Source organism: Melospiza melodia, chromosome 5, assembly GCF_035770615.1.
Source record: "Melospiza melodia melodia isolate bMelMel2 chromosome 5, bMelMel2.pri, whole genome shotgun sequence".
NCBI lineage: Eukaryota > Metazoa > Chordata > Aves > Passeriformes > Passerellidae > Melospiza > Melospiza melodia.
This window is the reverse complement of record NC_086198.1, coordinates 70,939,626-70,952,159: the sequence shown is the minus strand read 5'-3', so window position 1 is coordinate 70,952,159 and position 12,534 is coordinate 70,939,626. Positions and strand designations below refer to the sequence as shown.

Sequence of the window (12,534 nt, the reverse complement as noted above, 5' to 3'; positions counted from 1 at the left end):
TTCTTCCCTATTTTTATACATTTGTGACCAGTACTCTGTGCTTAGAGACCAATAGAGTTATATTTCACTACAGTGAATTTTTGTCTTCATTGTAAATGGACCACATCACATTCATATTTCAATAGCCACTTTTGCAGCATTAGGAAAAAATATAGAAAATACTCTTTCCAGTTGATAAACCATTAAGAGCTTCAAAAAACAACATCAGCTCAGCCTTTTCATTTGCTTATAATCATTGTTAGTCTAATATTGCACAATAGTGCAATGATGCCATTTCCCCATAATTCTCAGAATTTGTGACCAAGAAAAAAAGACAAAACCAGAACACATACCAGCTTAAACAGAATATTTCTCTTTTCTGACATTAAAAGCTATCTCCATGACACTTAAGGCAGATTGGTTCCTGAGGTATTTTTATTTTCAAGCTTCTTAATGTCCATCTTTTTAAAAAACCTAAAGGTGATGCTTCTTCCACATTTTTTATCCAACAGCATCATGCCCAGAAGGTAATGAGTAAAAGCCAAGGTCCTATTGGCTTCCTATGCAAAATAAGTTTCCCATGGTATTAATCATAATTGTAGAGCTTTGCACAGGTGGCCCAAACCAGGATTCTCCTTCCTCAGGCTTCTGTGGTTTGAAACCAGCCTTGAAATGCAGCCTCTTCACTGATTCTGTAGCTGTGCTCCTTCAATAGCTCATGCACCTGCTCCATGACTTACAGCAGAGCAGTATCTTTAAGTGAATAAAGTGTATTTCTCCTTCTCATGGCAGCAGTGCAGTTCCAGCTTCACTGCAGGCATGCACTGCCATCGTGCCATGGCAGGGGCCTGATCTGCTTGAAAGCATGTATAGAAAGATTTAAACCAGTAATAAACAAGCTAAAACAAGATTTTAGCCTGTTGTTAGTAGTTATGTTTAGGAGATAATCATTTATTGCTCCAAGTAAGGTAAATGGGACTTTTTTCAGTACACAGGACAGGAAAAAACAGAGAAGTGTGATGTCTATAACGTGCAGTTTCTCTTCAAAGAGCCAGAGATGCTCCACTTCTGGCTGCACAGAACAATTAAATCTCTCAGCAGCATTTACATGAATACTATTTGCTGTGGTTGACTGCTTTTTGTTGTCATAAATGTTCCACTTCTGTCACCAGACATACAAAATGTCTAATTCTGTCACTTTATTAATAATCCCAACCTGCCCACACTCTGAGTATTGACTAATCTGGTTAACGAGATTTACTTCAGTCTTGTTTTAAAAAAGAAGTGGTATGATTATTCACGTGCCCACAAGCCCTGGGTTTTTCTTGAACTCTCTCTACTGAACTTCCATAAAAGTTAAAATGGAAGAAAACAAGAAAATATTTCAGATTGGTCAACAATCAAACTGGGAATTGCACACTTGCCTAGAGGAGCAGAACTCAACCACCCTTGGCAGACTGCTACCACTGCAGTAGTGGGATTAAAATGAGGGTGTGAGATCCTCTTGGTTTGGGATATCCATGCTTATTTTACCAATCTGGACTTTGAATAGTGCCAAGCCCAAAATTAAATCAGTCTGTACCTATCCTTTCATCTGTCAAGTCCTTAAATTCAACCAGCATACACAGGAGTCACATTTATTTCAGCAACAAACCCCCAGTTATTCAGAGGGGGCAGAATTATCTTGATGGCTAATAACATTTTTCTCTTCATATAAATTGGCCATAATATGCAGTTTACATATTTACAGCCACCACAATTGGCTTTAAAAAAACCCAAACAATAATCAAACCCACAAACATCTTTGCCATTAAAGTTCTCCAGAGACATTAAGGAATAACTGTGCCACAGAGATCTTAGTCTTACAGTTGTGGTTTTTTAAAGAGATAAAAGTATTCAGTACGCCCTTTTAAGATCAGAGCTCACTATTTTCAGACAACATTGTTAATAAAATGCTGATTAATGTTTAAAAGAATCTAAAATGAGAGGAACAGTGAAAATGAAAATGATTTGAGGTTGGAAAGTAATGCATTATGGCTGAGCCAGTCTAACAACCTGCTGATGCCAACACTTGGATCATCCTGTTCTCCTCCACCACCTGGCACAACCTCTGGCACTTGTTAGGTCCTGCACCCAGTCATGCAGCGTGCTAACCCAGCAGAACACTAATCCAGCAAAAATAAAACCAGATCCATTATCTTTCTGCTGACCTAATTGCAGCCTTCCAGCACCCGAAGGGAGACGGCAAGTAAGACAGAAACTGTTTCCAAGGACAGGCAGTGACAGGACAGTGGGGAACGGCTTCCAACTAAGAGTAGGCTGAGATCAGATTTCTGGAAGTCATTCTTTACTGTAAGGGTGGTGAGGCACTGGAACAGGCTGCCCACAGAGGTGGTGGGTGCCCCATCCCTAGAAGTGCTCTAGGTTGGATGGAGCTCTGAGAAATCTGGGCTAGTGGAAAGTATCTCTGCCCAGGGTCAGAGGGGTTCGAACTGGATGAACTTCAAGGTCCCTCCTGACCCAGGCCATACTATGATTCCATGGTTAGCAAATTTTTTCAGAGTAATATGGATTCCAAGAAGGACCAGTATGAAAGCATATGAGTAGGGGAGTCTAGGAGGTCTAGGACAGAGATAAAATGGCCTTTTTCAGCAGCAAACTGATGGCATAGCATAGGCATAATGCATATTTTCAGCCCAACTGGCTGTATCTGAGGCAGAAATTTTTTAAGAAGTTATTGCATCCTCAGCTGATGGCACTATGGGCTGCCCTGTTCTATCTCACTGCAAATGAAACTGACAGTTTAAACCCCCTCTCAGAGAGATCCATAAGTCAGTCTCCTGGAAAAGCATTTTAGCCAGAGGACATTAACCTGCAAGGCAAAGGGAAAACTGGAAGGAGAAGACTGGAAGAGGGGAAGCTGGAAATGGTAACTTCTTAAAGGGTGACAACTAGACCTGCAAAACCTGTTTGTCACATTTCTATTTGATCTGAATGTAAGACATGGGATAAGCAGGCAAGACATATTTCAGAGGACTTCCTAGCCCCCACCTCTTTATTCTCTAGGAGTGTGCAAAGAGGACAGAGCTGGGCTATTGCCAGCAGTGTCCAGTGACAGGGCCAGAGGCAGTGGGCACAAACTGAAAGACAAGAGGCTCCATCTGAACACCAGGAAACAATGTTGGTCTTTTTTTACTGTGAGGGTCACCGTGCCCTAGCACAGTTTGCCAAGCAAGGCTGTGAGGACTCCATCAGTGGAGATACTCAACAGCCAGCTGGACAGAGATATTTGACAGCCAGCTGGCTCTTGGCAACCAGCTCTGTGTGGCCCTGCTTGAATCAGACAGCCTCCAGATGCCCCCTCCAGCCTCAGTCTGTGGTCTTGTTCTTAATCCCTGACTGTGTCCAAGCTACTTTCAGAGAACAATGTGCTGTGAGCATCTTGCAGCGTGGTAAGTGAGCTCAGTTCTGGTGCAACCATAACATCTGGCAGAGAAACATGCTTAGCAAGCCTTAGCTCTCCTCTACCCTCTTCTTTTAGCACAGGTAAGACAGCCAAGACAAGAGGTTGCAGGGCTCCCTCCATTAAGCTTTATGTGTTAAATGGCTTCCCAAGGTATACAACATGTTTCACAAGCTACTGCAGTCATTTTAATCCTCTTCAGCGTTGTGACAAACATGGAAAGTAGCCTCACTTAAGTGGAAAATCTCACCCCCAGCACTGAGGATATGACAGGGCAGATGATCTGGGGAAAAAAATCTCACCCTGAGCACTGAGGATATGACAGGGCAGGTGACCTATACTCTGGGGGCAGGTGACCTTAAAGAAACTGAGTCTGAAGATTATTTGGAAAAATGCTGATCTGAGGATTTGCATGGTTTACACCAATGACTTTCTGAGTAACTGAATTTACACAGAAAGTGGTAATCTGGATGAGTTGCTTGTATGGTCAAAGATAAACTGCTTCCAGCTTCATTTCAATCACCAGGCTGCATGATCCACTCTAATGGATCTTGTCTCTGTTGAACGTGGTCTGCAATGAACTACTCCTATCAAATGATCTTTCTCCTGTTCAAATGCAGGTAATTGTCAGATGTTAATGTAATGACCTTCACAGTACCCATGGCTACAAGAAACTGCAATTGCAACTTTTTCTACCTTTTCCCCAATTCATCATAGCAGTGCAATCTTTTATGTCTCTGGAGAGAGAAAGAAATCAGCTTTGATGACCACCTCTAAATGCTGTTTTATGTCATTCCTGCCATCCTGGCTATACACTACTACTCCTATTGAGAATCAATTCACACTGACTGCCAGGTAAGTTACCTACACCTCTGCCAGCTTGCATTATAAATAAGAGAAGTGCCAGCTCATGTTCACAGCCACTAAAGACCATTTCCCTGATCAGCTCTTGATAGTATGACACACAGTAGGAAAAAAAGCCAGTGTGGTACAAAAGCAAAAAGGAACAAAGGCAATCTGTGTCTCCTACCTCCGCTCGACCTTCATAGTATGTTAGCATAGACTTTGTAAGCACAAAAAGCCTCTCTTTGTAGTTCAAGGGAGAAGTCCTCTTCTTCTGCTGCGATCTTTTAATCAAAATCTCTTGTAGGATAGTAGTCGTATTCATTTCAGCCACTTGTCAGCTCTCTTCTAGCCATTGAACATCAGTTCCTGTGAAGATGAGGAATAAAACATTACCAGATCTTAGGAGGATCACAGAATTAGAGACTTCTGTAACAAAAAGAGCTTCTACTTGTAAATGAAACTGCCTGAATATACAGAAAGCTGGAGCTCACATGGAAGTTTACAAAAGTTAATTATTAGACTAAAAAGTTCAGGCTTTGCTCAGCTGAGGGCTGCACTGGCACATTCCCAGGAAGCCCAAAGCTGTACGTGACTGGGATGAAATCAGGTACACTGCAGCCTGTGTCACAGAGAATACGGGTGAGAAGTCTGAAATGTGCTCCAGGCAAGCAGCAGTGCACAACTGCTCTGCACCTCAAACCTGTACAGAAGTTTCTAACCTGTATAGAAGTTTTAATTGCTAATTGCTAATTTATTTCAAATGCTAATTGTGCATGTACAAATGTCATTTGCAAAAGAGTTCTATACACAAAATTGAAGATCATAGAATCATAGAATATCCTGCATGGAAGAGACCTACAAGGATCATGGAAGTCAAACTCCAGGCCCAGAACAGGACAGCCCCAAGCATCCCACCATTTATCTGAGAGCATGGTCCAAATGCTCCTTCAACTGTCAGGCTTGGTGCTGTGATCATTTCTCCGGGAAGCCTGTCCCAGGGCCAAACCATCTTCTAAGTGAAGAATATTTTTCTGATATCCAGCCTAAACCTCTCCTGACACAACTTCAGGCCATTCCCTTGGGTCCTGTCACTGGTCACAAGGGAGAAGAGATCAGTGTCTGCCCCTTCTCCTCCCCTCCCAAAAAAGTTGCAACTGCAGTGAAGTCTCCCCTCAGCCTCCTCCAGACTGTACAGACCAAGTGTCCTCAGACATTCTTCATATGGATTCCCCTCTAGACCCTTCACCATCCTTGCTGCCCTCCTTTGGATGCTCCCCAATAGCTTAATGTCTTTCTCACGTTGTGGCACCCAAAACTGCCCACAATATTCAAGGTGAGGCTGCCCCAGTGCAGAGCAGAGCAGGACAATCCCCTCCCTTGCCTGCCTGGTGATGCTGTGCCTGATGCACCCAGGACAGGGCTGGCCCTCCTGGCTGCCAGGGCACTGCTGGCTCATGTTCACCTTGCCATCAACCACGGCTCCCAGGTCTCTTTCCACAGTGCTGCTTTCCAGCCTCTCATTCCCCAGTCTATACACACAACCAGGGCTGTCCCATGCCAGGCGCAGAATCCCCAATGTGCCCTTGTCAAACTTCAAATGGTTGGTGATTGCCCGTCTCTCTAATCTGCAGGGCCTCTTTCTGCCCTTGAGGCAGTCCACAGCTAGTCCCAATTTAGTATTTTTGGAAAGCTCATTTAATATTCTTTCAATCCTGCATCCAAGTGTTTTATGAGGATGTTGAAGAATGCTGGACCTAAAATGAAGCCCTGGAGAATTCCACTAATGACCAGTCATCAGCCTGATTAATCCCATTTACTACAACCCTTTGTACTTAACATGGATCAGTAGAAGTAATTTTGAAAATTTACCCCAATTTTATTAATGAAAATTTTTAGACAAAAATGATTGTTTAGAAGAAATCAGTTTGAGAAAAAAGAACTTAAGCTTGTTTTTCAGAAACTGCTAAGCATATGCCTTCCAGCTTCTGTTGAGAAAGACTTCATGCTGACTATCAAAATCAAGCAATTGGATTCACAGTTTTGGTCACTCAGTAATGTCGAGCTGCTTTAAGCTCTACATCATAACAGATACCTGCAGGACAAACTTAGGAGTCCATGAAAACCAGTGCACCCACAGCTGCTTTTTTTGGCCAATCTGGCTTCAGGGTTCCGCCGCAGGCAATTTCTCTGTTCTTCACAACGATGCCAGCTTAAACACAGCTGATCTCCTCCCTCATCAACCCACCACTGTCCTGCCATGCCACCCTGCCTTGTGCAGGTGTTCCTCCTGCCAGGCTGGGAAGCAGGTTAGGGAAGGGATCCAAGCAGGATTTCATCATGCAGCACATGACACATTTCATCTGCCTGCACAGACACATTAAATGGAGTGCAAGGAGGCAGGAATGAAAGCTGTGGGAGAGGTTGTGCAGAAGCTGTCCCAGAAATCTTCCTCCCCACTCCCTTTTGCTTTGCTCCCTTTCTGCCAGCCCTGCCCATGGCACCACTTGCCCTCCCTGCCTGAAGCTGTGCTCCAAAGCCAGGAGAAGCTGCAGGCACAGACCTGGAGAGCAATTCAGGCTAGAGCAGCACAGCTGGAGCTGAAGCCATGGCTTGAAGAAGGAACAGCAGCATCTGCTGAAGCACCAGTGACTGAACAATCTCTCAGCTGTTTGGAGGGGGTGGGGGGATAACACAAACCAAAGCCCTAGAGTAAAAAAAAAAAAATAATTCATTCTTTACAGGGCTTGCTTTATGCACCTATTTGCTACTTAGAGTATTTCAGAATTCACTGGGGAAATGGCATGCACGTTTTTCTCTACAGGCAATATAACTTCAGCATGGACAAAACAGTACATTTCACAGAATTGTGGCAGAGAATCCTGAAAAACCACAAACCTCTTCACAACACTGCCTTACACTATATAATTTTTAATAAAATCAAATGTAAACGAACTCACTGTAGTGTGTCTCATTTTGTGAGCAATTGATGGCTGTCACAATACATGAAGTGACACTCTTGGCCTTCCAGTCCAGGGTTGATACTACTTTTCACTGCCTGGTTTGATCAGCTGAGCTGTCATAGCCCATACTGCTGCTATCTTAACAGCTGGAAGTAGCTGTTAACTGTTAACAGCTTTAAAATATCCTTTTCTTTCCTAGGAATACCTCTTCATATGTCAAAAAAAAAAAATCTGTGGTTTATGTTAGGATTTTAGTTGATTAGAGATTGGAAAAATACAAGGCTGTGGTTAATTCTAAGTCTTGCACCTGTAAGACAGTGTGTCTTTAGGCTTAGTTGTAGCATGATAACAAATAGTGAAAGAGACTTCAGAAAAGAAGGATGTAACTCCTAAGGAATGGGGAAGAGCTGATGTTGTGGTGTAGCCAATAGACGGTGCAAATTGCAGAATATTCATGAGCTTATTACTTGCTGTATAAGTGTCTGATGCTCTCTTCAATAAACGGAGCTTGCTGAACACTCATATTGAGTGTCCGAGTTTTCCCTGCACCCAACAAATATCTCATCCCCGACAAACGGATCATTCTGCAACAGGTTTAAAGGAAACTACAAAATAAGACAAGGCTAGGATGCATAAGTAAAAGATGATGATTGGACTGCAAATGGTGATTATTATGAATAATCTACATTTTGTTATTTCTCTTCTTCTGAAATGCATACACATATATTTTGTTGGTAATCTGTCATATTGCATTCTGGGAAAAAGGCAGATCTTTAATAAGCAATTGTCTTGGATATGTTATTTAATTACTAAAGCTGACCAATTCTGTTTTATTGCCCTTCTAAAAATAAACTGGCAATCTTAAAGGTAATTGCAGAAGGAAGAATACTACCATAAACTGAAAATATAAACATTGTCCAAAAAAATTAAAATTCAGTATTAACTTTCAGACCAGCTTAATGCATACAAAATTTTAAGAGTTCCCATCACACGATCTCCCACTCAAAACAATTCTACTGTTCTCAACAGTAAAAATTCTCTGTTTGTACTTAAGAAAAACATAATTATTATCCATCATATCTCTAGATCCCTAGAGTGCTGCATTGCAGAGCACAAGAAGGATGCAAAGCTAACTATGATTTCAAATCTCAATACTGATAATGCTAATATATTTCATTTCTCTCTAAGTTACATTAACATGACACAAGAATTAAAAAAATCCTTTTGACAAAATCGGGGTTAAAAAATAAAAACATCAGTAAATGTCTGCTCTTGGTTGCTACACTGAATTATCTCTGCTATGAAGATTTCAGCAGATTAGAACCAGTTTCCCAGGTCACAAGATCAGCCTTTGAATCTGCATTTGGTCACGGAAACCTGCCTTATTTGGGGTTATTTCCAAGCCAATGGCTCTAGATACATTTCTGTTTGGCTCAGGATAAGTGAACCCTCACCTATTATTCTGAAAGTTCTTTTTCAGAATAGCAATACTTCATCAAGAAGCCCGAGTAACAGCCACACTTACCTCTTAACAAACCCATATATCACAACTTTTCTTCATTAGAGTTTTAGACACTTCCTGCACATTTTCCCTGCCCCACTTCCCCCCAACGACTCCTTTGTTCCCAGACCAACCCTCGGAACACGAAGCTGTTTGCATGACACATTGTTATCTTGTTATAAACACCTGTGGGAGTTTCAGGCTGACACCCAATGTAAACTTTTCACGATGTGACTGGTGCCAAGGAATTGCCCTGTTCCCTGCCAACCATAGTTACACAATAACAAAGACAATCTAATTTGCAGAGATGCTGAAGACTCAGAATTACGGCAGAAATCAGAAAGAGTTACAGTTTCTCAGCTTTTCTGAGGGCAGAAAAACATCCTCAACTTTAAGTTTCAAAATATCTGCATCAGCTCAGGTTTCCCATCTTCCCATTGTACAATTATTAATCTGTACAGCCACGAAGTCACCATACACCTCCTCAAAACAAATGAAAACCGCTGTTCAGATGAGCCTTCTAAGTCAATATTGGTCCAAATGCACGAGGTACATCTTCACTTGTACACAGAGCTTCTTATGCATGCCACCTCTGCCAGTTTTCACTGGGGAAAACTGAGCCACCAAGTGATGTGGTAAGCTCAGGTGTTGCAACACTACCCACCCCACACATCTTCTGGTTCCCACTCCCAGATTGTGTCTGTTTATTGAAACAATTAGTCACTGTGAGCCACCTGGACTGTAACACCTTCAACACTCAAAAAGTTGAAAAAATGTATGAAAATCCCAGCGCAAATTCTAGCGAGCAGAAAAGAGAAAGTGCATCCAGTCTGACCAGAGTTCCTCTCAGCCAAATGCAACAAGTAATTGTCACTTTTTAAGGCACAAATCTTTCCACCACACATAGTCATGGAGGGGCTCACAAGACAAAAACACATTCTGAAAAACATACTTATCACAATGATACAAAAGGAACACTAGGAGAAAATATTGGTAGCTGAAAAGAAAAATGAAAGCAAGGTGGAACAGTTTTCTGAGTTTCAACACCTCCTGATGGTAAAATGTCCCTAGGAATTTGTGCCCTTCATAGCAAAGTCTTAATGTTAAGCTGATGGCAATCAAGGCAGACAATCTCTCTAAGGAATAAGCATCCTCAGCCTTCTGACTCGGATTTCATACATCGTGCACAACTGCTCTTTTTCAGATTTGGGACACATCAATCCAAACCCATATCAACTCCAGATCTGGATACTTAACATTGAAAATGTACCTCCTAGGGCAGGAGACTGAAAAAAAAAAAAAATAGAATATTCACTACTTCCATTTTTGAAAGTATCAATCAAAATGTCAATTTTAAAAACCCAATTGGTACCTTGTAATCCCTCCTCAAATCTGTACATTTCAGAATATTTTTCCTCCATTTTAATCAGTTCAGATCAGTTTGCTGACCAAGCTCATATTGTGCAAATGTCTGCAGTGGGGCAAGTGAAAATGCAGCCCAGAGCTCCTCTGGGTAGAGAGCAGAAACAGTGCAGAAGGAACAAGGAAAGGAGAACTCCTTACCCTGTCTTTTTCTGCTGGAGCTTCTGTTGCTTTACCATGAAACCATGAACGGAGTTACATGTGAACATTTACATAAGTATCCAGCACAGGCTTATTTGAATAATTACAACTCAGTGTAAGCAAGGGTTGCAAAATATACTCTTGTATTGCCTTTTTGTCCCACACCTAAGGTTGCAAATTCAAACTCAAAAAAATAAAATACAACTGTTATTAATCCCTGTTCAAAATTTCACAGAAATGCATTTCTGTAAATTTCACAGAAATGCAAATACAAAAGAAACATACTTTAGCGAAAATCTGTCATAATTTTAAAATTCAAGTTCAGGGGGAAATACTGTAATAATATACAAAATGTATCGTATCCAGAAAAAGGAGAAGTAAAGACATTAGGAAATATTTAGATTTACTTGATTTACTTTTTTCCCTTTTTTTTTTAACAGCAGACTCTCAGTAACCACTTCCACCACTTCCATCATATGCAAGTTTGGGGGTTTTTTTAACTGTGAGAAATGTAATTTGGGGGGACTAATTTCTAAGAGATTTCGAAATTATAGCCAAAGTTTTGCAAAAGCTTAGTTTCTCTTTGAAAATCAGCCAAACAACAAATGGCTAATTTTATATACACAATCAAACCCTGCAAAAATAAAATTTATATTTGCCTGTATGAAATTTAGGTTTAAAAGTAAACAGGCTAAGGGGCAACTCTGTGACAACTCTGACTGGAGACTCTGAGACCATGTGATGCTGCAAAATATCCTTTATTCAGCTGAAAGGTACCCATGTACACACACAGAAGGAGCATTTCATCACAATCAGAACCAGTTTTCCAAAATTTCTTGGAAACAGGCTCACTACATTTTACAAAATACATCATTTGTTTCCTTTTGGCATTCTAACTTAGGTAGTTGGGGTAAGTAAAGAAAACAATGATGACAAGTCACGGTCCCTCTTAGGGTCAGCTGGCATTGAGGTGTTTATCACACCAAACTGGAGCATCAACCATTGCAAAAGGGAAATGCACCCCAGAGAGGACACAGAACAGCTCAGGGAAATGGTAAGAGCACCAAAAGGGTTTCTTTTCCCTTTACAATGATGATTTAGTAGAACAGGCATGTCCAGGTCTCCAAGTCATTTATAAATTCAGCTGTTGCTCCTTACTGGGATTGCCTGCAAACCATACACTCCAGTTACTAAGTTATCCTGTCACAGCTTTAGAGGGCAACTTCTTCACAACTAAATTATTCAGGAAATTTATGAAACAAAAATTACATTATTACCATCCGTGATGAAGGAAATATGTTGACATGGGCATTTTTTACTTGAAATTATTTAGTACTAAGTTTGAGTTAGCAGCACTATGAGATGCCATACAAAAGATGAACTGATAATTTTTCACTATCCTCATCACCTTCTTATATTTTTATTCATTCCTCTAGAGCTGAGTACTTCTAGTTGTTTTATTTTTCCCACAAAAAGCTTTGCAATATTTACAAATTTGCATTGACTATTTTGCCTTCAGTTTACTCAGAGCAAAACCCTCTATCATTTGTAATGTTCTCTGCTGCAAGACAAGCTGAAAATTAGTTTGGGACATGGGAAAGCAAGGCACAAAAAAAAAAAAAAAAAAGACTTTGAAACTTCAGTGTTTGATATTAACCCTTAAAAGGGAGATAGCAGATTTTCCTAGGTCTAGACTTTGTAACTCGGGTTTATTTTTATTCTAAATACCATGTATAAAGCAAAGTGAAAATAGCAAACAATTTTCCATTGTCATCCAGCAGGTTTTGCCCTCTATGGTGCTATCACCAGGACTTCAGGATGCTGCAAGGTTTGACTGTAGCTGGCACAATGAGGCAGAGCATAAAGAGATTTGCTTAATTCACTTGTGCAGCATAAAGGTCTGGTGAAGAATATTGGCTTGGTTTACCTGTACAAATATAACTGACCCTCACCTGGCAGAGAAAAGGTAAAAGATAAAGTAAGAACAGGAAGGGAAGGACAGGTTCTGGACTGGGAAGAGGCATGTGGTGTACTGGTCCCTTTCACATGTTTATGAACCTTTGAAAGGAAACAATCTGCTTTATTCTGGCAAGTGTTTCCAAAATAAGATTAGAGAGGGATGTGGAAGAGCTAACTCCAAAGTGGCATGGCACTGGTTTGGAGGAGCAGAAGCACCTCAAGAGCAGAGTGTATTTGCTTCACTTCCACACAGGCCAAGGCTA

At 41.0% G+C, this 12,534-nt stretch overlaps 1 protein-coding gene across 5 annotated transcripts in view; it reads right to left on the bottom strand.

Moving 5' to 3' along the window:
• Window positions 1–12,534, bottom strand: part of TEC (tec protein tyrosine kinase) — a 44,235-nt gene that overhangs the window by 23,809 nt on the left and 7,892 nt on the right. For 2 of the 5 annotated variants that reach the window (XM_063157327.1, XM_063157328.1), the window contains exon 2: window positions 4,473–4,654. In XM_063157327.1, coding sequence (XP_063013397.1) covers window positions 4,473–4,610 — 138 coding nt within the window. In that variant the 5' untranslated portion in view covers window positions 4,611–4,654. Of the gene's footprint in view, window positions 1–4,472; window positions 4,655–6,848; window positions 7,004–7,245; window positions 7,361–8,773; window positions 8,794–12,534 lie in introns of those variants that run through there. The other 3 variants (XM_063157331.1, XM_063157330.1, XM_063157329.1) reach the window with 3 other exon arrangements.